Source organism: Vanessa cardui, chromosome 1 (assembly GCF_905220365.1).
Source record: "Vanessa cardui chromosome 1, ilVanCard2.1, whole genome shotgun sequence".
NCBI classification, from domain to species: domain Eukaryota; kingdom Metazoa; phylum Arthropoda; class Insecta; order Lepidoptera; family Nymphalidae; genus Vanessa; species Vanessa cardui.
In genome coordinates, this window is record NC_061123.1 from 4,351,327 (window position 1) to 4,378,725 (window position 27,399).

Sequence of the window (27,399 nt, forward strand, 5' to 3'; positions counted from 1 at the left end):
CTTAGTCGAAGTATTTTATTATGACCTAATTTTTTGAGATTTATCTAAATGAAAGAAGTTATTTTGTTTTTGTATTACTTTTTATTTCTTATAACAATATCGTATCCTTTTTTAAATTAAGCGTTGCTTTGAATCCAAGATGTGTAGCGAGATACACGAACATTGACACCAGGGTAACGAGCCAGGGCGCATCTTTCTCCCCAGGAGCAAACACCGACGATAACTCCGTTGTGGAACAGAGGGCCACCAGAGTCTCCCTGGCACTGGTCACGACCTCCGACATCGAGCCAACCAGAGCACAACATATTGTCAGTGATAGTACGACGCAACTCAGCGTAACGATTTCTGCAAGTAGCCTGGTTGACGGTCCAGATTTGGACGTGACGAAGCTGTTCAGAAGAACTTCCACCGACCTGGAATAAAAGAAGTTAATAACTTAGTTTATACATAACAAAAATTAAATGAATAAATCAAATCTGGTGAGAAAGATGATTATCATTCGTATTTTGTATAACGATAGGAATGAGTAAGATAGATATATTACATATAGATCCAAATTATTGCAAATTCGAAATTTAATACTATACCACCGGTTAAGTAATATATGCTTACAAATATGGCTAAAGTGGCCCTAAGTCTAATCTAGCAAGTTAAAAAATCAATATCTCCTAACGCCTCGTGAAAAATACTTCCAAATACAGAACCAACACTCGTGAACAATATTGCAGAATATTCACAAATATATATTCTACTTACGCTGGTAGTGCCCCATCCGATGGCCCATACGGGTTGGTTGTCACCGAGGTTGTAGTTGCTGCCAGCGATTTGACCAGCGCGTACGTTGTTGTTGAAGGAGAAAGAGCCGACGATGTGCAAGATTGCAATATCTTGGTCCAAGGTGGCGGTGTTGTAACTAGGGTGGATGATGATTCTGCTGGTGGTGTAAACGACTCCACCGCTGTTGGCATTGGTGGAACCAACGCGACTGCGCCAGCGTGCAATCGGGTCACCACTGAAATCATTGCAAAAATGACATCATTCGTTACGTAGGTTTCATATTTAAAAAAACATTTGGTAATCCTATTCAAATCCAGAAGAAGTTCTTACATGAGGCAATGAGCGGCAGTAAGGACGGCCCTGTTGTTAATGATGGAACCTCCACAGGATTGGAAGAAACTACCAGATCCAGTCCATGAGAAAAGGAGAGCCACACCCATAGGGTACTGACCAATAGTGGTGACTGATCCCCCAATAATTCTTTGCGAATTTTGGGGTACGGCTGTAACAAAAATATAAGCATTATATATCCATATAATATGTCGAAATTTATAAATGAGTCCAAATATAATGATATTATTATTTTATATTTCTTTAAATGTAACACTTATTCATACCTGTAACCGCAGCTAGGCCTATGGCCAATAATATAAGTGCAACACGCATCCTGAATGAAAATCACTGAGACTGTGATACCCTGCACTCGAAACGATATGTTTTTATAGCTACCAGTCGAAATCGTCAAAACTATCATCTGATAAAATCACCAATACGAAATACCTGATTAAGCCCTTTAATTCCTAATATAATAATAATCAATTATAAATATTTATTGACAGTGATGAGTTATTTGTAATTTATCATGACTCGCTTTGGGTAATACGGAAAAACCCACATATTGGTAATGTGGCAATGAATTATACTAGTGCTTACCCCCAATCTCGTTTTAACTATCGTAATGTGAAAAAGGAAATAACACATATATATTTTTATTTGTTTGTTCTGTGTGTGCTATATCATTATTTTACAAATTGTAGTATATTTAATGATACTTATTTTTGAAAAATAAAGTAAGTATCAATTAGTTGCAGTAATCGTTGGTAGACCTGTTCTGTAAAAAAATTATATAAAAATATATTACTTAAAAAAAACATTTCGATAAATTCACTTCCCTGCAGACATAAGCCTATTTGCAACTTAATCTTAAAGATTATCCATTACCTAATCAAGTTAAGATTGTAATTCTTTAGCGGACGCATCAATAACCAACACGTTCACATTATTGAGTGAATCTTGATCCACGTAGTAATATTAAAATATATATATATATATATATATCGACGTACAATATTTAGAAGTATTTTATATTTTTATAAAAAAATCAAAATCAATATAAACTTTAGGGGATTTGCTATCATTGGACCGCCTAAGACCGCCAAAAACTATGCGTGTTATGACCAGTTCAATACGATGCTAGGCAACAGTACCGCACCCGTTGTCCATCCCCCAAACCTCAGTGCGCTTGCGACGCGTGGCACCTAGTAATGCGTAAACCCATGTCAGTGGCGACCGTGATATAAAAACCGAACCATCAACAAACTGATGTAAATAGCACTGTATTTATTAATGTTTGGTGATTGTAATACATCATGATACCAAATTTATTTGCTTTTACAGAGATGATGAAGTTTTTTACCTTATTTAACATATTTTTAAATATACGCTTTCGTTCTGTTGATATGCCTAGTTGCCATCAATGGACCACTACTGTGACGCCATTATTGGACCGGTCCAATCAAAGAAACTTAGCGAATTAATTATTTTCACTTTGTAGAATTCTAAGAAATGTTTATGTCTGTGTAAATTTTCCATATGAAAATTTGTGTTTAATTAAATAAATATGATTTTTCTCTATAAAAGTAGATACCAACTCGAAATTATTGCAATTGATTGTTGATCTCGTCAAAAGTTCCTAAACAGTTAGTTATAATAATAGTTTACAAGGAAAAAAATAATATTATTATAAAATCTTATGAATATAAAAGTAAATCTTATTGTGTGTTTCATTTGAGTCACCTTCATTGGACCGTTAGTACAAATGTTTCTAAGTCCAATGATGGCAACTTAGTGGTCCATTCAAGGTGACGCTGGTCCAAAGAAAGCAACTCCTCATTGAAAAGTTATTTTAGTATATTTTTAAATACTTGCAACTTACATTGCCAATAATTTATATATGATTAATTAACATAAATATCATTACATTACAACATTTGGATACCGTTTATTGATGATATTTCATGAGATATGATGTCATAAAGTCTTAACTTTATCCTTGGTTTAACCTTACTTGGTCCAATCATAGCAACCTTCCCCTATTCAAGTAGGCTTTTACAAGCACTTTTGAATCATCGTTTTACAATTAAGTGAAGCTACCACCGGTTCGGAAAGTAGATTCTACCGAGAAGAACCGGCAAGAAACTCAGTAGTTACTCTTTTTAACAGTTAGGAAATACGAAGACAAGTTAGTTAAATACAATTACTTAAATTAATATATCCTGCTTGAAAGTCAACAGGTATTAACTCCACGCTTTTGTAGCATCTATAAGTAGTATATATAGTATATACATAATAAGTAGTATAGTGTAAGTGAAAAAGATAAAAGTATTAATATTTTATACATCTGGGAAAACTTAAAACTTCCTGTATAATTTTTTTTTAATAATGTTACTGTTTAATTTTACTTTAATAATATAATGTAAAGTATTAATTATTACTTAAGAAAACATGTTCTCGGACTTTCACACTCAAAGTTTGTTTGGTGGTGTTTATTATGTTCTGCGAATAGTTTTTATATATTATGCTCTAATTATTCATTAATTCCTTGACCGACTTGGATAATTTAACCGACATTTTATTGTGGTGGATCACCAAAACTTATGTATATTTGATGATCATATAATGTTTTTTACAAAATATTAACGAAATTTTTGTCAGACAGATTTGAATTAATTTCGTGTTATTTATTTATTAGTTATATAGGATTCATCTGATTCAGTTTATTTGTTCCTTAGTTGCAGTAATCCCACATACAATAATGCCTGTTAGACCTAATTTTAACTCAAATAATTTCTCATTATAATTTAAATGTACTAGACAGAAAATGTAGATGACAAAACATGTATTTGAAGAAGATCGTAAGTCGTTTGAATGGTTTACTTGCAATGATTATTTTTAAAATATGCTAAATACTAATTATGTTGATCCAATATTAAATTTTCGTACAATTAAGAATTTTTAATAATATTGTACGTATTAAAAAGTGTAGAAAACAAAATACGTGAAACCTTCAATTTGAAAAGAGATATTAGCACAATAGTTAGAAAGAGTTAGATTGTGACGACATTGTTTTAAGTAATTTGTTTATTTCTAAAATGCAGTGACACACATTTTATGTATCCTACTATTACTAACTTTTATGTCTACGCTATTACATTTCGATAAACAAAGGAACCATTTCCTTTTCAAGTAAAAAAATGACCATAAATATTAAATAGGTTGTCATTATTTTTGCAGAATATTTTATTCTATTTTTGTTTGTCAAAATTAGAATAAAAAGTTTTTATTCTAATTTTGAATAAAAACTTTTTATTCCAATTTTGAATAAATGTACGAAGACGGCAGATATTTTACCGATTTTACTACCCGGTAATCGTAGCATGTCAATATAACTTCCGAATAACGCTTCCTTGACAATTCTGTTATCCGGAAGTAAACGAATCGCTTGTCGTTCGTTGCTTCTGAGTTATGACGATTGATTCATGGGCCATATATATATTTTTTATGGTGATTTACGGATGCAAATCGTCTTTCATTCATGTTTACTAATGCTAAGTTATTGCTGCCTTCTTAGAACTGAATTATTTCTTTAAAAACATTTTTACCCTTTCTCGACTGTTTCGTCTATATCAGTGATTCCCGAAGTGATACAGGTGGACCCCCAGGGTTCCACGGGAGACATGATGGGGGTCTACGTAGGCTTGAATAAAAAATGGGGGTCCATAAGATGTTAATGGGAGTCGACGAAAATTTATTCGCTTTTGATAGTAAAGAGCAAAAATGTAAGCATAGTTATATAACCCTATTATTTTTTTCTTGTAATTCTATTCTTTTAATAAGTAAAGTGTTAGAATATGTACTATTTTTCGTTTTTAGTTTGCCTATCAGAATATAGGGACGGAACTCAGAAGCGATACCATTTTTATTTTTTGGCGTCATCAAGAATGTGGTAGAATGTAGCAGCAGGGGTCCACCGAAACCAAACCGTCTGAGCAGGTACAGCTTACCACATATTTTACCGCCAAACAGAAATACTTTTTTTGTATTGTTTCCGCTTTCAAAGGTTGAATGAGTCAGTGTAACTACAGACATAAGAGACATATCTTTTAAGTTCACAAGGTTGTATGTCTTACAGCGCAAAACATAGACCATAATGACCACTAAGGATCAAGCGAATCATTTCTCATTAAGATGCTATCAGGATTGGGAAGATTGAAGTACTTGTATTCGTACAAAAATTGCAAGGAAAAAGTTGGATAAGTATGCATACAAAATAAAAACAAATTCTAGTTGCATAAAAATAATAAATTAACATCGATTAAAGCCACTAAAACTGCTCAAAATCAAAATCAATATTTTAATGAAGTAGACTCTTGTTAGCACGTTTTGACTATGACGTAATACCTACTACTATAAACTGTGATGACTAATGTAAATAAGCCGAAAGTGATGATATTTGTTACTGCTGATAATTTAACGAAGAACTCCCTTTCGTGAGGGAACAGACCATACCAGCTCTGAATGTTACCGAATGTAGCTGGAGCAACTCGAACTCACTCATTTAGTACAATTTTATTTACAAAGATTGATAGTTATGTTAAAAGAATGGTCATTAATCCTTAATTGCAGCCCGGCTTCAAACAACAGCCTGTAAATTCCCACTACTGGGCTAAAGACCTCCTCTCCCTTTGAGGAGAAGTTTGGAACATATTCCACCATGCTGTTCCAATGCGGGTTGGTGGAATACATATGTAGCAGAATTTCTATCAAATTTGTCACATGCAGGTTTCCTCACGATGTTTTCCTTCACCGCTGAGCACGAGGTGAATAATAAAAACAAATTAAGCATATGAATCAGCGGTGCTTGCCTGGGTTTGAACCCGCAATCATCGGTTAAGATGCACTCGTTCTAACCACTGGGCCATCTCGACTCGCCCGGCTTCGCAAAGGTGCGATATTGTTACTTAATATACTATACTCTTAGATTGTCTTACATCGTTCAAAATTTTTCAGTCTTTAGACAATACAAATCCCTATATCCCAGCGCTTTACAGCCATAATATATTCGAAAACGTTCATTTCAATAACATACTGCAAAGGACCATATTAATCTATGTGAAATTCACAATGTATTAAAAAAAAACCTTATATCTCTTTCTTAATTATAAAAATTTACAATGAAAAGAAATGACAACAAAATATTTTAAAGTGTCTTACTAATTATTTTAAAAATAAATATATCTATAATTTTTATTAATATAACTAAGAAGAACCCCTCGTCTCGAAGGAAAGCCTCCTCTAGAGTTCGCCATTAGTCTCTATCGCAAGCTATCCAGTGTCTTTCAGCCACTTGCACAGTCCTGTCAGCCCTGCCACTGGTCTTCCTCTTTTTAATATACCAATGGGTCCGGACCAGGAATTTGTCAGTAATTCTAGATGCCACAATGTACTAAAGGTACTTAATTGGATAAGTATTAATACTGGAGTGTTTAAAATAGCTTCGAAAATAAGCCATAATTCTCGAAAAAAAGCAAAGGAATAAAAGTGGTTATGGTGGGTTATTTCTAAAATGTAGATGTATACCAGTAGATTTTTCTGAAGCTCTTTTTAAGGTGTACAATACTGTAGCACATTATTTTGATCTATCTCGTAGGGTTCAGCCAGCATTTGCAAAGTTAGCCGAAAAAAACTGTCAATGTAGGAAATTCTAAAATTATCATTGTGTCTTTGCTATATTTATATATATATTATATCAATATTCGATGTATACACAAAAACATTTGTCTTTAATCACTCTATCTGTAAGACAGACCGCATCAAAATACTTTATATTACGTAATTTTAAAGATCTAAGCATACATAGGGACAGACAGCAGTAAGCGATACTCTTAATAAATATTCTCAATAAATTATATTTCGTAAGAAGAATTAAGAATTGCTGATAATGACAAAAACAATGACTCGACAAAATCCTTTATTTTTATATAAAATAATTTCAATTAAAAAATGTATTTTCATCAATGATTTCATTCTCAATTCAACTCAAATTAAAATCTTATAGAAGTTGCACCAGCAATTAACCTCAAAAATTTCGTAAAGTCAATAAATCAGGCCTAATTAATAATAATTAATAGACATATAATGTGTAAAATTTACAAATAAATAAGTCTGCACGTACTATTTGTATATGTGATAAGATAAATTTAAAAACCAGATTAATATACAAACGTCGTAATCTCTGATTATCTAGCGATTTATCCAGGAATCGAAAAAAATATTACTTTAATATCGCATTAACAAAATTATCATTGTCAAATTAGTGTACAACCTTGTCAAGATAAATGAAAGCGAATACGTTGTGTGTTATCCGGACTTGCATTATTGATATTTTAAGTGATTTATCTTCTGTATCGAATAAAGAGTTTTGACGTTTGCATTAGAGCCAATCAAAGTTGCGACAGTTATGGATAGATATATGTAGATAAAATTATTTTCATTAAAAGCTATTTAAAATAAAAAAAAAAACGATTGTCATATTTCATACCCAATTAATTACTTACCACCGAGCAAAAACCTCTTTTGAGGCTTTTGATTTTGTTTTTATTATATTCATTGAAATTCTTCTCTCGTAAGACTCAACTCCGCAGCAAAACGGTTATGACATTTCAGCCCCTATCGTCGATACTTCGATAATAGATATATCGAAGTTTTTTAATTGTTTTCAGATACAAAAGGTGTATTCATATTTAAAATACACTGCAATGTTTATACATTAAATCAAAGACTATTTTTTTTCTTTTTTGTTAATTAGAATTCTCTCTTCGGGTTAAAATAAGATAATTTTATAAGTAAATTCCAATGAAGTATATTTATCCGATTATTTTTTAACAAAAATAGACTAGACAGTAGACTTGACTAAACTGGTCAAACAAAGGATTATCAAACAGTATTTTCTAATCGCATAATAATTCATAACTATATTATATTAACGTACTATCATCCCTCGTCTTTTTATATTACTGTATAATCGTAATGTAACCGAAATAACAATTGTAAATAATAATCACCATCCACTGAGTCAAATTATAATTAAAATTAATAGTATATGGCTAATACAATTAACGGTTTTTCCAACAATCGCCAATCAAATTGATATAATATGACCAAGTTTGATATAATATAATATATAGCAGGATAAAACAGAAGTTTTCACTATCGGCTTTATTTTATCAGCTTGATTTCAATTATTTCATTGCTTAAATGTCTGTTATATTCCGATGTCGTGAGATCGAACCCGGATCGACTCTGAAAAAACATTTAGCTCTGCGTAGCAGATCTATCGATAGTTGATTTGAAAAACTATTCACGTTATAGATAGCACTATCGATAGTATCGTTTTGGTCAATACTATCGATACTACCGAAAGAATACGACTCAAAACTCCTTGTCTTCATTCAAAAAGCCTACTTGAATTAAGTTTATTTTGATCTGATTTGATTTGATTTGATAGCTCTCCGTGAGCAATATTATCGATAAGGGCAAACCTATCGATACTATCGATAGTATCTGCTAGCAATTGTATTGGTAACAACGATATTATTTATACCATCGATGGTATCGATAGTTTGGGATTATCGATAGTCTTTGAATGAATTTTGATAATAGGATAGTAAAATATAAAACTTTCTACATGTTTCTTAATTGCTATTTCTTAGAAACGCGTCTTTTGACATCGACGGTCTTATGTAATTATGTAAATTTTACTCTTCTTCAAGAATGTACAAAATTTTTGAACTACGTATAAGTTTTGCTTTTTTCATAAATCAAAGTAAATGAATTAATCCATTACTCCAACGATATTCTATTTTTATAGCCCTACTAAGTAAGTTATTTTGAGAAAGTAATACTATCGAAAAATAACTGGCTATCGATACGTTGTATTGGTCTCGGACAACTATCAATAGTATCGATACTATCGATAGTATTGACACGTGACGATACTATCTATAGACTATCGATACTATCGCTACAATCTTAACTATATATAGTCTATCGATACTGGACTATCGATATGCAACATTAATCTCGTTTTTCTGCGAGATTTTTTAATAGCAGTGCAAAGCCTGGATGTTTGCAGAATTTACACTTCGATGCTCCGAAAAGTACGTTAAGCCGTTGGTACATAGTACACCTGTATTTCTGTACAAATTAGTGCACTATAATTTCTACGTATTTAGTATTGCGTTGAGAACAGACGCGGTGTCCGGGCGCTGTCCGATTATCACCTCTTACATAAAAAAATAATAACAAGCATGACGTTACAATTCTAAGAAATATATGTAACATAACATTTCTTATCACAGCTGTGAAACAAATAATGTATTATCAGTAATATACGCGTTAATTTATTATACTAAGCCTACTTAAACGTTAATCTAATATTAGTATAAGTATATTCACCAAAACGAACGCACATTCAATAATGGAAACTTGTTTATATTGACAGAAAGAAAAATATTTTTTTCTAAAAAATAATACATTAAAATTTTAATCGACATTACTTAGTTTCTAAATAAAAGGTACTTGAGGCTGATTGATTAAAATATTTCGCGCTACCGAAAATTTGTATTCGATTTTATATACCTACTATTTGTCTGTATAAGTTTTATAGAATATAAAGTCGTAATAGAGTCAACATTATTGAATAGTCTGTAAATTGATTAGTCCAAGTTAAATTATCGTCGTTAACAACATTATAATAGAATTTGTTTTTGTTGCTGTCTTTAGTCTTGCATTCGTCGAGTCGCAAAGTCAAATCAAGGATGACATGACTTTGCTGATGGAAACTTGGTGTTAGAAGCTCACATTCACTTCTTATGTTTATACATTCCCCTACTTAAAACAAAACATTTTTTTTAATACAATATATCTACATACAATTTTATACTGTTGTAAATATGTATAAATACCTTAAAAGTAGCATCTTAATCATTTTGAAGAGTCTTGAACTCCGAGAATATACTTACATATAGCCTTGAATTAGAACTTTACCTACTCATAGTTAACTATAAAAACCCTAATAATTTATCATTCAGAGTCATTTATAATATGTTAATTTTAGATTTATAGCTTAATATATTATCTACATAAAATATACCCTATTTCCAGGCTCTTTAATAGTTTAGGCTCGGCGGTGATAAGTCAGTCAGTCAGGATTTATTATTTTATATATTTCAAGGTGTGAAAATGTCACAAAAAAAATTTAAAAACTGAAAAAACGCATTGATTATGTCATTATGTTCGATAAGCAAATTGCACGTGGTCAAGAAAACGCTTCAAGACTTACACTATACAAAAACTTTGTTATTTTTATGCACCGCCATAATACAAATAGAAAGTTCCAATCAATGATATTCTAATGAACAGGTATGTTATACCCATACTAAACAACAGAAAAAAGTGTGCCGCGCCGAGGACCGTTTATTTTACATTTCGTTACAAGTAAAAAAGATAGCTTAATAAAAACAATAAGTTAAAGGGATAACTAGATGTTTTAATTACGCAAAACGTATAACTAAGTAATTATGATGTATTATAACGTATTACTACGTAAAACAATTAAAGGCAAACGTCCCAATTAGGCCGTTTTCTAGTCTTCACTTTTGCGCGTTAATACATATCGATATAGAAATATCTTAGAACATCATTGGTTCCAATGATATTTACAAGATATAACTCGACACACGACTTTATATGATACCATGTAAATATGTAACACCAATATTTTTTACCAACATTTACAGTGACTGTAAATATGTCATTACCGAACATTTTATTTGTGCATCACTAATTATTCATGTATTTTATTATATTTATAATTCATATCAGTAAAACTTCGGAATGATACATGTGTCGATTAACACCAAAATTCTTCCATGTATGTATTCACCAGCTCAAAAGGGAGTATTGTGGAAGTAAGGAGAAAGGAATATTTCTTTAAGGTCGGCAGTGCACCTGCATACCTTCCGGCGTTGCAAAAGTCCACTGGCATAGGTCAGTCGCTTTCCTCCAGTGTCAGCCTCCCGCTCGTTAGCTAACCACTAAACAAAATAAATAAAATACCTTCAAACCTTTAACATTTAATTTTGCCTTAATATTTATGCATTTATATTAATAGTCCAATAAATAATATAATTCTGAAACAAACATAAATAATAATTATCAAATTAAATGTATTTTCTTCAATCTAACTTTAAATCATTTTTGAATCGTCAATATTTTAACTCGACCACCAACTCGGAAAACAGCCTCTAGTCAAACAAACACGCACTCGCAAAAAGTATTATTTTAATTTTTTTTTAATTTCTTAAGATTAATCTTGTCTTAATATTTTTTTTATATAATTAAATAATAAATTGAATAGAAGTTTCAAAAACCTTCTCCCAATTTCTAATATTAATAGTAATTTGTAAATTCTTCCTTATAAACAGTATATTATCGTTTATATATTATGAATTAACCGTTAATTCAATACAATATCACTTATTTTATTCAATCATCAAAATTTTAAATACGTATTCCACGATTACATCGTATATTTTTGACTAATATGACATTTTCTCAAACGTACATATATGTACCTACACACAATGCTCGTAATTACTTCTAAATCTACAAATATGCTATTAATAATTGACAGGCGCTAATTTGATACAATTAAATTTAGGTTAAATATTCTTAAGTTGTTGAAATTGATATTGCAAAAATAATTTATAATTATATTATAATAATTACCCATATAAATTAACATTTGCTTAAATTTAGTTTTAATAATTTCATCTAAATTTCGAATGAGACAAAATTTTTTAAGATAAGGTATACAAATAATTTAGAGTAACTCAATATCCCAGTTAAACACTAAATAATATGATGTGGCGTCCACTTTATTGAGTTTTGACTATAATAAATCCGTATTTTTTTAAAATATTAATGCGACACTGAACGGCATAATTACTATTTTTATTTGAAAGTAGAAGAACGACGCTCTAGATCTAGGCTGCGAATACTGTGCATGCATTACATAGTTTTTCGTTGTATCAACTTTGTTGTTTTCATATATTTTATTTCTATAAACTTAGTCTCTATTGTAAATTGTTCTGAGTTACTTTAAATATATTTCAACTGGAAAAATACTTTATCTTATGTTACTTTAATGAATCTGTTCCTTACTAGTCTTGAAAAACATGCAACAAATTTGAAACTTTTTACTTTTAAAATTTTTGTTAGCAACTTCATTTTACCTTTCCATATCTACATTATTTCATAGAGAGCATTGTTTCCATCATCATGTTTTTTTTTATCTTAAAAAACAGTGAAGTGTCATTAGCAAAGTTGAGCAAATAACACCTTAATAAACAAGATAATGTTATCTTAGGTTTATTATCTAAAATATATGCTAGTAATTTGTTTAAATGATGATAATAAATTTACCAAGATTACATCCTAAAAAGACCCCTGCACTAACTGGATCCCCGGGAGATGTCGTTCAACAACAACAACAGCCTGTAAATTCGCACTGCTGGGCTAAAGGCCTCCTCTCCCTTTGAGGAGAAGGTTTGGAACATATTACACCACGCTGTTCCAATGCGGGTCGGTGGAATGCACATGTGGCAGAATTTCTATGAAATTTGTCACATGCAGGTTTCCTCACGATATTTTCCTTCACCGCTGAGCACGAGATGAATTATAAAGACAAATTAAGCACATGAAACAGCGGTGCTTGCCTGGGTTTGAACCCTCAATCATCGGTTAAGATGCACGCGTTCTAACCACTGGGCCATCTCGGCTCAGATATCGTTCCATTTATATTAAAGTGAACGCACTGTCTGTAGTTCGGTATCGAAGTATTCACCTATCATTTAATGTAGCACACATTTAAATGCCTTAAATAAATCGAAAAATTATCCCTTAATCTTTCAGTTATTCCTCAAAACCTGCATTGGTTGTGGACCACCTTTCAATCCAAATTATTTAAACTTCTATGTGAAAATGTACTCCTTATATTTCATTTAGTATTCCTTTTTCAAAGATCTTGCAAAAAGTGGGTCTATAACCATTGGGATCTAAAGTACTGCCTGATTTAACCTGTCTACTTGAATTCAGAAATCATGCCTCTCAAAATAATATTTAAGAGATGAGGTGATATCGTAACAATTACGACTGCTTTCACAAGCTGGAAGTTTTCTTTATATATCTACATAATTATGTGAAAAAACTTATTACAGCTTTAACATTTACAGTAATAAATTAAAAACGACTATTAAATTCTTTAAAAACATTTTTAAGTAATGGTTCAGCGATGGTCGGAAATAATATGAGAGTTTTATTAGTCAGTAGCAAGATCCCGAGTCGAAATGATTGGCTCATTGTCAATAGAGAGGTTGAAATGGGAGATGTCTTTTTTAACTTTTCCAATTATACCAATTAAGAATTCAACACGTCATCATTTTAATTTCATCTGGTATGGCTATATTTTATTTTTCTTATGAGCGAAAATTTAGGCTGATGGAATACACCACTTTAAATAAATCAGAGTATGTATATGTCGGCGGGAAACATTAAATTTAGGAAAAACACATGTCCAGAAATGATTATTTGTTTGACTATTATAATAATAAAATTTATTAAATTCTGAGATATTAACTTAGTCTGAAATATTTTAGCGTCTATAAATATGTGTTATATTTTTTCTACGCACGCATTTTTGTTAAAAACCGAGCGCCCATCGGTATCGACAGACTTGTTCGGCAGGCCATGGAGCGATCGGATCTCCTCAGTTTGGAGTAAATTAGAGAACAATATTTTCTGACTTTCATTTAAAACCTTCGAGGATTGATGGTGATCGAAACCCTACCATTCGTGACGCCAGCAATGCTGACGTCATGTTTTTTAAAAACGAGCTATCACAAGATACTCCTATCCTCATATATTTTTCTTTGTTAAATATGTCACTTATAATTAACAAAAGACAATACGCTTGCGTCACGTCACAGTGACATCTAAACACGTAACACGGGCCCGTAGCACGCTTAAACTCCCATAAGAAGTCATCACTTGAAACAGACCGGTTGTGTCCTTTTATTTTAAAGTACATACAACCTTTACCTACTTTAATAAATTTCAGTCCCCCAATCATGAAATGTGAGAATGTATGTATAATATTTTTATCTAAAGCGACTTACATACATGTGTCTCGTATTACAATTCCGATGTTTTCAGCGATTTTGTAAGTTGTTCCTGAAGTGATTTTACATACATAACAGTACTCCAGTGCCGATGGATCCGTTAAAAATACAGACTCTGTGTAAATGTGCACTAATAGTAAAAAGGCACCTTTTTGAATATTTTTTTACATAACAAAGCTATGTTATGTTTACTATATTTTTAATTGCAAATTATGAAATATTGAACTATATTCAACATTTTGATATATATACAGTAATATTCACATCTACTGCATGTTCCTCGACATTTTTTCGTTACTTTAAAGGGAATCTTACACCCTCAGTTATAATGAGTATAAAATAAATCACACCAATCAATGATAGAAAGGGAATGCGTAGGCATATAATAGGTTAAGCCAACAAAGGTATTACAATAAAGAGCAAAGTAATTCGCCCACGGAATTCGCAGTGTCAATCGAGAGCGTCGTTTGTCTATGCAAAAAAAAATGCCGTTTCGGGCACGATATTTAAAAAACAATATGAAATACAAAAATGGATGTGGGGTTTGATTTCAAACAATGCGTTTTCATCCTCCAAGACGACCAACATCACAAACCCGAAGAATTTATATTGTGTTAATTTTTTTAATGGTTTAAATTTATCACATATAATTACATAAAATGCTTAAATATATACAAATATGAACCTAAACTAATTACTGTATAGGTAAATATTGTCCGCGTGAAATGGTGACAAGAATGCCAGCAGTATTTCCCTATTGAATCGTAATTTCGATATTCTGGGCAAAAAATAAACCGGCCCTCCTGTCACCAGCGGCGACAATTGTTTTAATTGATGTAATATATTTATCCGCAATATTGATTTACTTTAACTTTATTATATAGTTATCGCTATGACGACCTCCATGGTCGAGTGGTCTTGTCTTGGGTCTGGGTGTTTGTGGCACCGTCGTTACTTCTGATTTCCATAACACAAGTGCTTCAGCTACTTACATTGGTATCAGAGTAATGTATGTGATGTTGTCTCATATTTAATGCAACATGTAAGGAAATGTTCACTAAGTGATATCATTATAATTATATAAAATTGACACTAAACAGTATGTCCACATTTGTCTCACCAATGTTTTATTTTCCTTTTGTAGATGCCTGGCAACTTATTATAGCAAATTCCCAGGTTGAGAAATATAGAACATGATTAAGAAACGATTGTGCGTAATTCACGTTTATACTAACTAAGTAATACTGAGCAGTACTCGATTCTTCTTAGAAGTTCTGAGTTACAATTTGATATTATAAACACAAGCTATAGTTTATTAACATAATAAGATGAGATCTAGCCAAGACAGATCGTAGGCTACGGTATATTACTGTAAGTTTAGACCTTCCTTTTTTATTGTTGAAGTCAAAAACAAAAGTATATATGTATCATAATATTAAACTTGCCTCTAATTTTACAATTTATGTTTTTGATGAAATATGATGTACTCGTTGAATACATAATTACTAGTTGATAACTGAATAAAGAAAAAATAAAAACCAAAATAGATGTCGGCGCGAAAACGCGAATTAAAAAAAAACACTTGTGCAGCAATGCTGACGTCATGTTTTTTTTAAAAACGAGCCTGGACAAGTTACTCCATCATACATATTGATTTCATATAACACTAGCGGCCGCCCGCGTATTTTTCGTTTTGTCAGAGAAAGGGGTAATGTGAATAATTTGCCCCGTTTTTGCAACACTCCTCACTGACAGCGTAATTTTGTATAGCCCAAAATCCTCTATAAATGGACTATCCGATCATTTTTTTTTTAATCATATCAGTAGTTCCTGAGATACCGCGATTAAACAAACTCTTCCGCTTTATAATTTACCTGAAACTATGCTGTAACTGTAACGTGACTTTATGTTGTTTATTAATATAATATCGCATGTTTTATCTACCATAGCTTCTGCGCGCGACTTCGTCCGGGGAAAATTTCTTGTTTTAACATAAGACTACACTCGATTGGTATTACTGTATTTAATTTTAATTGTATAATATTTTTTGGAATCAGATCAGTAACTTCTAATATTACCGAAGTTCTCTTTTCTGCTCAAGGTAATTTAACTCTTAGTCGCCTTTAACTTATTTTATTTATTTATTTAGGTTAGGTATCTATTTAATTTAAAGCTTCTCTATATACAATGTTTGATGTTGTTTTATTTTCCGGTAACAGAATAATCTGCTTTTCGGATGATCCGACTCTTGATAGACCAACATATAGTTGCCAATGGGAAAAACATTTTCGTAGGTCAATGCCAACCAAAGAGGATGTTCGTCCCTGGGACTTGTTATTAGTCAGGGCAAATGTTTTGATGTTTTTATTGGAAACTGGAGTCGTTTAAACATACATAATATATTATCTCTGAAACCGTATGACCAATTGATATACTGTAAATGGCAAATCTTATCTGTATAATGTTCTTGTGATACAGAAATAATTTATTGACATAAGAATTAATATTTTTTGCTCAAATAATCAGCTGTTAATTTTTTTAACTGGCAGATGTAGCTTTCAGCTTTCTGTCGGTTAAAAAAAATTTAGAATTAGATTAGGAGTTCTAAAGATTACCCCCTACACACAAAGTTACAAATTTTACCTCTTCAAAATATTAGTATAGATATTGATACTTTTTATATATGTGTCTGGATAATATTATTCCCACCAGAACATTTTCCTGTAAAATGTTGCCATGTGATTCGCACTGTTAAAATGTTATCAGATCCAAAAAATAAAAAATTGTGTTGTGTTTAGTTAGAAGCTTGGCTCTACATGAAATCAGATAAATTTTCGACTATGTAGTCTGTCAGTTAGTACTGGTCTCGTCTAAACAAGATTTCTAAAGCATCTGTGACTTCTAAAGCAGATGTGACTTTTTTATAGCTCACACTCTATTTCTTTTTTCTTTGCTCTCGGCTCTCTTCATTGTTGATTAATAAATAAATACTATTTATAATAAACAGACCAGGGCGATACTTTACTATTAGGTGATAATATTTGACTATATTGAACTTCGCTACTACTGAAGTCTATATTTTGAAGGTAAAGGTCTAAAGTATGCATAACCCTGCCCATAAAAGCAAAGCACGTAGACTCTCTCATCTCTCAAGTAAATTCTCTTATGACCCAATATCAATGAGAGCATTATTCAAAATTAACCTTTACTTACAATACCCGATCGTTTTTATCAGGTTCCAGAAAATATTCAAAAATATATTAAATGTGAAAAAGAATAAAGAATTCGTTTATACATTTAAAGAATTTACAAAACGAATACATTTATAGATGATTACTCCTATACAACTTGGTACACATTAGGGTTAGAACGACTGCTTCTGGCTATTTTAGATGAAAAAAAAAATTGATAGTTCTATGGACCCATAATTGTTAAATATAAAATGTAATAGATATCCCACTAAGATTTTTCCACATTTTTTTATTTTTTATGTATATCGCAGTATTTTCAAATTTAAAAATTATACCAATACTTTTTCAGTGTTATTTATTAAAAGAGCTATAGTACTAACACTTTACATTAAACACAACACAATATATTATTTATTTCGAATTATAATTTAAGAAAATTATTTAAGAAGATTTTCGAATCTTTTTCTTATTTTTGATGTAGATTTTCAGTGTCATTTATTTAATATAAGAACGAATAAAATAAAACATTGTTTTTAAAAAGAATTGTTATTTATTTCGAATTATAAAATTAGGCGTTGTTTTGAATCCAAGTAGAAAAGCGAGATACACGACCGTTGACACCGGGGTAAGTAGGCAAAGCACAGCCCTCTCCCCAAGAGCAAACACCGACGATAACGCCGTTGTGTAGGAGAGCACCGCCTGAGTCTCCAAAGCATTGGTCGCGACCGCCAACATCGAGCCAACCAGCACACAACATGCTGTCAGTGACGAGGCGTCCTATCATGGCATATCGGCTCCGGCAGATTTCCTGGTTAACCGTCCAAATTTGAACGTGACGAAGCTGTTCGGAAGCTGGTCCATTCATCTGAAAAATTAATCATCATTTAATATTAAACACATTATGTAAGGCAATCATCATACGTCAAAGCGGTTTCTAACGAAGAGCCTGTACTGTCACAACGGTGTGATCCTGAAACATTAACTCACTCAGAGAGTAAGAAGAAGCATTGCAAAGCCACTTGTATTATGCGAATTTTAAAATAAGTTGTGACACTAATTTCGTTTCTATTCTACGAAAATAACGTTATAAAATAAATATTGCCGTTCAAAAGACCACTTTGTTAATCGAATAAAACTGATTCTTACAGTTGTTGTATTTGATGTGTAACAAATTAGTTGGTACCGTCTGCAACCAATTCTAGCACGACGTGCTTTTGTATATCAAATCCAATATCGACATTATATAAGCATTTAAGCCATACTAAGTATTGCTGTATTGTGATAGGATATGTGATGAGCGGATGATACCTACTATCTATCCAGAAGCCCCATTTACCTACGTACATGTACATAGTTTAAGATACATATTATTATACGAGACAATAAGTACAAGAAGTTAATATAAAACTTACGCTGATTAGCCCCCATCCGATAGCCCACACGGCCTGGTTGTCAGCCACATTGTAATTAGGGCCCGCGATGCTGCCCGGACGCACGTTGTTATTAAAAGAGAACACCCCGTTAACTCTTACGACTGCGACATCATAATCAGCGGTAAATCTATTGTAGCTGGGGTGGTTGATGATGATGTTGGTAGTAAACACAACACCACCGCTGTTAGCATTGGTGGAGCCAACTCGTATGCGCCACTGATTAGTAAAAGGTTCCCGGCTAAAACGAATAACAGTAATTTTGTATATGAATACAACAGTGAGAGTGTATACACTATTTTATGTATCAAGACTATAGATTAAAATTAACAAACTGCAATTAAAATACAAAAGTACTATATATATGTGAAAACATTTGAGAAGTAATGTTTATTTTGAAGCATTAGTGTTCTGGTCATATGGCGACAGACAAAGAAAGATCCTGATATAATGGTGGTGGAGGCATTGTCGATAAATACAAATCGTTCTGCAGAAAAACGGAACGACGACTTTGTCCCTGACAATTGTGAATGTCCCCTGACACATCGCAAATGATACATACAACAGCACTGTAGAGAATGATGATTATTTCGGGAAATCATTCTTTTGATAATACTACTTTTACAATTAAAAATATACTCACTTGAAACAATGGGCAGCAGTGAGAACTGCTCTGTTATTTAAAATAGAACTACCACAAGCCTGCCAGAACGTTCCAGCGCCTGAGGGTGAAAGCAGCATAGCGGCAGCAAATGGGTACTGATCGATCGATGTCACTGATCCTCCGATAATTCTTTTAGCCGTAGTGCTGGCTGAAAATGCATATTAAATACAATTGAATACCGCAGCACTTCTAACATATTACTACCTTACCTTACCACAATAGTTCCGAATATTAGTGGCGCATAGCCGACGTAGGGACTTGTCAATTTTTTATGCGGTGTCAATGCCTATGGGAACTGGTGATGCCTTACTATCCGGTAGCCTATTTGCATCTGCTGAATTAATTCAGCTGTCTATGTGACACATAAAAACTTACAGGACATTTTAACTTTCGTGTAATGATTAAGTTCAATGTGAACGTGGTCTATTAATGAGCCACTTATGCTTCAGATAATTTTATTTCTAATTAGTTAGAGAGCTAAATAACTCACCCACAGCCAACGCCAGGCCAAGGGCCAAAATAAAGACAGCACGCATTGTTTTTATGTGACAATTACAACTTTAGTGCTACTACTACTCGAGACTCTTTATATATACCAAAATTAACTCGTATCGCTCACATTTAATAGGATTAAATAATTCTAGTAGAAAACAGATATCAGCATGACATTTCTGGCTAATATCACGACTAAATTCATACATATACATATCTGGTTATTTAGGGTTACATCTTTATCTTTAAAATCATTATATAGAGTATCATATTACAAGTATATATAAATATAGCGGTTTTCAGGGGTGACCCACTCCAACACCCGGGTTCGATTCCCGAGTCGATGTGGAAAAAGTTCTTTAGTTTTCTATGTTATTTTGGGTGTTTGTGGTACCATCGTTAGCTGTGATTTTCCATAACACAAGTGCTTTACTTACTTAATTTGGGATCAGAGTAATGTACATATGTGGTGAAGTCTGATATTTATACGTTTTAAAATGACCGGCCTTACTATACTCTAACGAACTATATTATATTTACTATATTCTAAAATTACAAATAATTTAATTAGTAACTTTTATTTTATCCAAAAAATAATAAAATTGGAGCGTCTGTACGTAAAATTAAAATAACCACTTTTTACTAAATGCATATGTACATATGTATACACGGTACATATCACAAAGTTTATTTACTTTCAAATTTTGTCTGTCTGTCTGTTTGTTCCGGCTAATCTCTGTAACAGCTGGAACAATTTTGATAGAATTTTCACTAGTAGATATCTGATGCAATAAGTTGTAACTTAGGCTACAACAATATTTATACATCTTTTAATTCAAACAGCCCCTAAGTCAGCACAGCAACACGCACAGCTTACGTCTGTCATAAAAGTACATAGAGATTTGAATTTGTTCTTATAAGCATTTTACTCAATAGAAAACATTAAACGTAGGTATTCCAAATCAGTAGATGCGATTAGACAAATCGTTAACCTGCAACCTTATGCGGAACCATTCGTAGGCAAGTCCGACTCGTGCTTCATTATATCGTCTTTTTTATCTATAAATCAATGCAATGATGATAATTTAAGTCCAATCAAATAGTAAAATTCCCAATTTATAAATACATGGAAAAAGATTAAATTATTCTTAATAACAGTTTAATTTTATTATACAAATAATATGTAATAAATGTATTTTTGAAGTCTTTATTTTTAGATATAATGCTAACAATAACACAAAAATCCTATAATCTATAATTACACTTATTTGCCTGCTTAGTGGGTCTCATTTTATAGAAGGGATGAAGTTGGATATATCTTCTATACATATAATTAAATTGGAGTGTCTGTTTGTAATATTAAAATAGCCCTTTTTACTCAATGCATGTGCATTTATACACGGTACATATGTTTACCAAAATGTCATTTTTTACCATTTTTGTCGGCCTGTCTGTTTGTTTCGGCTAATCTCTGGAACGGCTGGACCGATTTTGACGGGATTTTCACTGGCAGATAACTGATATAATAGGAAGTAACTTAGGCTTAGATCACGGGCACAGCTAGTAAGAGATATAAGGGATGACGTTTATTCTGAATAATAAAAATAAAATATGTTTCAACTCTGTGATTGATGGTGATCGATATGTTGGGAATCTTGACCACTGGTAGGGATATAACTTGATAATCCATTATCTCGCATGAAACGTGTCAAGTTATAATTTTATTCCGGAATATTTAGGAGAAATACTGCAAAACTCTAGTGAAAAATAAGTAAGTTATCTATTCGCCATATGTTAGTTTATAAATATATATGATATATTATTCTACCGTGAAACGGTAATATTTATTACTTCTGTGATCCAATCTGAATGAGAAGTAAGCCAAATCAACTACTGTCAGAAGCATAAAATATCAGCCCATAATATTTATGGTGCATTGGTGATGCAAGGAATGGTTAAAGTTTTGTACAGCGCCAATACCAATCGACAGTAGTAACTAATCATACCTTACCATCAAGCGACTCATTACCGGTCTCCTACCTAGCCCTAGCTAGCAAGCCCGTTTGGGTACATACCACCCATTCATCAGTTATTCTACCGTTAAATAACCGTACTCAGTATTGTTGTGTTCCGGTTTGAAGGGTGAGTGAGCCAGTGTAACTACAGGCACAAGGGACATAACATCTTAGTTCTCAAGGTTGGTGGCACATTGACATTATAAGGAATAGTTAATAATAATAATAATAATAATAATATACTTTATTGTACACCACAGTAACAGAGTAATTTAACAATAAAAATGAAATATATAGAAAATAAAATAAGATGCACAATAAGGCGGTCTTATCGCTAGGTAGCGATTTCTACCAGACAACCTTATGGGCTTAAAAACACAGTCTTCTTTTAAGTGAAGGGTGGTGTCACATGTTATATATGTAATGTTTAATGTACCTATATTAAATAATAATTATCATATAATATACATACATATATTCATACAAAAATATATAAATATATACTTACTTACATACATACATACATACATACATAGATACATACATACATACATACATACATACATAGATACTTACATACATACATTCAAAATGTCTATATCAAATATTAAAAGTATTGTCACCATAAGACAATGCCAGGAAATGGTCTTTCACAAGCTTTTTAAAAATTGATAGATTTTTTGCTTGTTTAATACACAGAGGCAATGCATTCCATAATTGTACAGCTTTTACAGTGAAAGATTTTTTATAAAATTTTGTACAGTGAGATGGAATTCTAAGTGTTAAGTTATCTTGTGATCTTAGGAACTTACTAGAAGTCCCCAGATAATGAAATCTTTCTTGTAGGTAGGTAGGTAAATTCGGCATAAATAACACACAGTACAGAAGCGAAAGAGTATGTAAATTCCGGCGAAGGCGAATAGGTAACCACTTGAGTTGATGACGAAATTCTGATACATGGTCATATTTGCGTAAACCAAATATAAACCGTATGGCGATGTTTTGAAGTCTCTCAAGTTTATTAAGTTGGTCTTCAGTTAGGTTGAGATAACATGCATCAGCATAATCAAGAATGGGGAGAAGTAGGGATTGAGCCAACATAGTTTTGGTAGGAATGGGAAGAAAGTACCGCAGTCGTCGCAACGAGCTCATAGCTGCAAAAGTTTTTCTACTAACCTCTTGCAGTTGGCAAGACCACGAAAGCGTTCTATCCAAATACACTCCCAGATTTTTAACACAATGACTGTAGGGTATTCTGACTCCGTCAAATGTAATGGCTGGTAAGTTAACCCAGTCAACTCTCGAGACCAAGTTTGGCGAGCCAATGACAATAGTCTGGCATTTATTTGGATTGACTTTTATACCGTAAGAATTGCTCCAGTTTAAAATACTAGATAAGTCATCATTAATACGAGCAATGGCAGACGGTAAATCTTCGAGAATTGACTGTGTATAGATTTGTACATCGTCTGCATACATGTGATAGAGAGAAGATATATTGTGAGTGATAGTATTAATGAAGATAGAAAAGAGTAATGGTGACAACACGCCTCCTTGTGGAACCCCTGCACAGACATTACGCCAAGTTGATAAGGTATCATCAACCTTAATCCGATGCCGGCGTCCATGCAGGTAATTGCGGAACCAATCAATTACTGATGGAGATATGTTAATAGAACGTAGCAGCTCCAGTAATATATCGAAGTCAACGTTATTAAAGGCGTTACTAAAATCTAGTAAGGTCAATACTGTAAGTTGCTTACTGTCCATACCCAAACGAATGTCATCGGTAATTTTTATTAGTGCAGTAGTCGTACTATGACCACTGCGAAATCCGGACTGGAAAGGATCAAGGAGATTGTTTTTATTAAGGAATGTGTTTAATTGTTGGTAAACCAATTTTTCTAAAATTTTTGATAGGAATGGAAGGATAGAAATTGGACGATAATCAGAGTATGTTGTTGGATTGGATTTTTTTGGGAGAGGAATAATTTGAGCATCTTTCCAAGATGTGGGATAGTCGCCTGAGGAAATAGAATAATTAAGGATATGGGTAATGATAGGAGTGATAATGTCAAGGATGGGTATGATCATATTACGACTAATACAATCACTACCGACGGCATTAGAGGCAATTGACAGTATATTCTTTTTAACATCACATTCAGTGAATTGATTAAAAGTAAACGGAGGAAAATTAGAAGTTGGAAAAGATGATATGGAATTTAAAGTAGTAGCTTTTTGGACGATATCTAAAGAGTTGCCCGAAGATGAGAAATGTGCATTTAAGCTTTCTATATCAATGTTATTTAAGGATAACTTTTTCGAGGATTTTCCAACTCCTATCGTTTCAAGGAACTTCCATGTACGGGCAGTGTCGCCGTTTTCGACAGATTTATGAATGTGGCGTCGTTGTGCATCCCTACACAATGTATTGCAGCGATTTCTTATTTTCTTATACTTACGAGCATTAGTTTCGGATTTGTCAGATTTGTATAATGATTTGGCGTAGCTTTTCTTGGCAATTAACGTTTTTAAGGAATCCGTTAGCCATGGTGCAGGTAAGTGTTTTATTTTTACCGGTTTAATCGGTGCATGGATATCGTATAACTGTGTTAATAGTGCGTTAAAGATGTCAACTTTGGAATCAATATTTTCTGCAGCTGTAACAGCACTCCAGTCAATTTACGAAAAGGACAAAAACTGGTCACTCTGTATACTACTATTTGATATAGACATAACTGAGACCGTAATATATAAATGAATATATGATTAAATTAAATAAAAACAATATATAAGAAAATACTTATAATGTATAAATATTAATAAATAAAAATAAATAAATAAATATAATAGAAAACAGAATTAAAAAAAAATAATAATAATAATAGATATGGAGTTTTCAAAAACTGTGTTTCACAACCCACCAGCTTTAAAACATAGTAATAATATTAATTTTTAACAATAATTGTTTACAAACAAAGGGGAAACCCACACACAACATCTTAAAAAAAAAAAAAACATAGTATACAAAAATACAAAACAAAAACATAAAGAAAAGTTAATAATATATCTAAGAAAAATGTATAATAAAAAAAAAAAAAAAAAAAGTTCTTTATAAAATTCTATACTGAACGAAGATAGAAAAAATTTATATCTAATAAAAAAAAAAAAAAAAAAAAAAATAAGCTCACTTTCTTTGTTCAGCAAAATAGACTAAAAAGCAAAAAAATAAATAAAAAATAATATCTAATTAATAAATGAATAAAGATATAAAATCCTTATAACAGACAGATACTAAATCCTTATCTAAATATCAACACTAAATGACAATATTGTAGTAGTTAAATGATTACATAATCTATGACCATCTGTCATACCATGTCAACTGTTAACAGTTAGCGTCAAATGTCAATTAGTGTGACAGTAGGTAAACCTAACGCTAAGTGCGGTATTTTTATAAAAAATATATTTCGAAGTTTAAACATAAATACTATTATTTAACTATCTAAATGAAGAATTGAAATATTGAATTGAACTGAACTGAACTAATTAATTAACTATTGTGAAATAGTGTAAAACTAATACACTTTAAAAGCAAACAATGATGAAAGATCGATGTAATAAAACTATAAATTGTGAGGAGCCTTACTTCTTGACGACCCTTTTGGGTCTCGTAGTATACGAAGGCACCTTACTGCCTTTTGGGATAGTTGCTGAGCTCGCCGGTACCGTGGATGGTTCAGAAGTATCTTCCACTGGACGCTGTATAGCATTTACTTCCGACACCGACACCACACGATGACGGGATCCCTCGGCATCTAACACAATTATGCAGCCGTCTTTTGTCCAGCACTGCCTAATTCCAAAAAGTCTTCGTGCCAGTACAAATGCTTCATGCCGGGTCTTAGTGAGGAACTCAGATAATGTTATTCCTGTACCTTTCAAACTTGTCTTAGAAGACCAGAGCTTATCACGCAGTGACGCTTCATTAAACCTGACAAGAATTGCACGTGGTTTGTTACCAGCAGAGGATCCGAGACGATGGCAGCGGGTGTAGTCAGAAGGAGAAAACTGTGAAAATTTGAAATGCTCAGACAATATTTTTGTAACAAGCGAAGAAGTATTTTCCTTTTTTTCTTCGGGCACACCGTGAATTAAAATTATTTTCCTCCGGGATCTCATCTCAAATTCATCTTGCTGCCTTGTAAGCAACTCAACTTGTACCTGGAGACTCTCGAGGGCAGACAAGACGAATGTTCGGAATGTCAGGAACTGTGCATTTATATTTGACGTTGGACTTGTAGCGGGTGAAACTGCTTTCAGATCTTTTTGAAATTCTGCCATGCGTGTGTTAAAAGTCTCAGTTAATTCCAGTAACGACTTTTTAAGTGAATCCATAGTGTTCTTCTATATTATTATATTTGTATTAGGTTATGTTGTGATGTGGCACTTGTGTTGTATATATTATTGTAGAATGTTTGTAAACAAATTATATGAGAGGACAGCTGGGAGGTTAGTGATTTTAAATGTACATACTATTTTTGTTTTTAATGTTTAATAAATGATTTATAAATTATTTTAATTGGAGCAAATTTCTTGTGACTTGTCACATGCACCTACCCACAAAAAAAAAAATAAAATAGTTAATATTTCTTACAGCGTCATTGTCTATGGGTGATGGTGACCACTTACCATTAGGTGGCCCATATGCTCGTCCGCCAACCTATACAATATAAAAATAAAATTCTCTATAAATCAGTAATTGGTTTTATTGAATTTGCCGATGCTACATCTAAGTTGTGTCGTACTATAATGAATAACCGTCCAATATATATTACTTAGGTTATTTTTTGTCCAAACTGCTGTTGGTTTTGACAGCAACGTGAATCATTATTCCATTGTTTTTCATTAGCCGCGTTGAGCCGTAACAAAAGAATTCACAACTAACATTTGCCTCGTTTTAATTGTTATTTGCAGTCGCAGTCAAATTTATTTTCATTAATCAAAATTCCAAACACAATGCATTTTTATATTTTTTTAATAATAGCTGTATCTATTAACCTTTTGGTCAACATTTTTAGCAATCTTATATAAAATGTATCTACTAGAAAAAAAAACAAAAAATTTAGCTTCAAGACATAATATTTCTGCATTTTTTATTCTTTAAGCGGTGGCCCGCTTCATGTAGCCGATACTAAGGTGTTCTTGGGAATAGAATTGGATTCCAGACTTCAGTGGAGTCCCCAT

The 27,399-nt window shown here is 32.3% G+C and overlaps 4 protein-coding genes across 8 annotated transcripts in view; 1 reads left to right on the plus strand and 3 right to left on the minus strand.

Moving 5' to 3' along the window:
- The window catches only part of LOC124539311 (solute carrier family 12 member 4), a 448,925-nt gene that overhangs the window by 283,556 nt on the left and 137,970 nt on the right, over positions 1 to 27,399 (plus strand). The window lies entirely within an intron of this gene.
- LOC124544083 (trypsin, alkaline C-like) lies at positions 62 to 1,505 on the minus strand. The gene is made up of 4 exons (XM_047122547.1): positions 1,395 to 1,505; positions 1,108 to 1,279; positions 757 to 1,012; positions 62 to 413 (listed from the first exon to the last, which is right to left on the minus strand). Exons 1-4 carry the CDS (start codon positions 1,441 to 1,443, stop codon positions 117 to 119), a joined length of 774 nt encoding a protein of 257 aa, XP_046978503.1. The 5' UTR covers positions 1,444 to 1,505; the 3' UTR covers positions 62 to 116.
- Positions 18,079 to 20,244, minus strand: LOC124544415 (trypsin, alkaline A-like). The gene is made up of 4 exons (XM_047122987.1): positions 20,133 to 20,244; positions 19,622 to 19,790; positions 18,961 to 19,219; positions 18,079 to 18,413 (listed from the first exon to the last, which is right to left on the minus strand). The coding sequence occupies exons 1-4, from the start codon at positions 20,176 to 20,178 to the stop codon at positions 18,117 to 18,119; spliced, it is 771 nt and encodes a 256-aa protein (XP_046978943.1). The 5' UTR covers positions 20,179 to 20,244; the 3' UTR covers positions 18,079 to 18,116.
- On the minus strand, positions 25,798 to 26,768 carry LOC124537649. The gene has a single exon (XM_047114589.1). The coding sequence runs from the start codon at positions 26,548 to 26,550 to the stop codon at positions 25,798 to 25,800; it is 753 nt and encodes a 250-aa protein (XP_046970545.1). The 5' UTR covers positions 26,551 to 26,768.

Bases quoted from the DNA above. Each gene is read 5' to 3' on its own strand.
- LOC124537649 (XM_047114589.1), bottom strand. From the start codon at position 26,550: ATGGATTCACTTAAAAAGTCGTTACTGGAATTAACTGAGACTTTTAAC.
- LOC124544083 (XM_047122547.1), bottom strand. From the start codon at position 1,443: ATGCGTGTTGCACTTATATTATTGGCCATAGGCCTAGCTGCGGTTACA. The intron at 1,280-1,394 runs GTATGAATAAGT...TTTTTGTTACAG, and splicing joins AGGCCTAGCTGCGGTTACAG to CCGTACCCCAAAATTCGCAA. The intron at 414-756 runs GTAAGTAGAATA...CTTTTATTCCAG, and splicing joins TCGGATGGGGCACTACCAGC to GTCGGTGGAAGTTCTTCTGA.
- LOC124544415 (XM_047122987.1), bottom strand. From the start codon at position 20,178: ATGCGTGCTGTCTTTATTTTGGCCCTTGGCCTGGCGTTGGCTGTGG. The intron at 19,791-20,132 runs GTGAGTTATTTA...ATGCATTTTCAG, and splicing joins TGGCCTGGCGTTGGCTGTGG to CCAGCACTACGGCTAAAAGA. The intron at 18,414-18,960 runs GTAAGTTTTATA...TTAATTTTTCAG, and splicing joins TCGGATGGGGGCTAATCAGC to ATGAATGGACCAGCTTCCGA.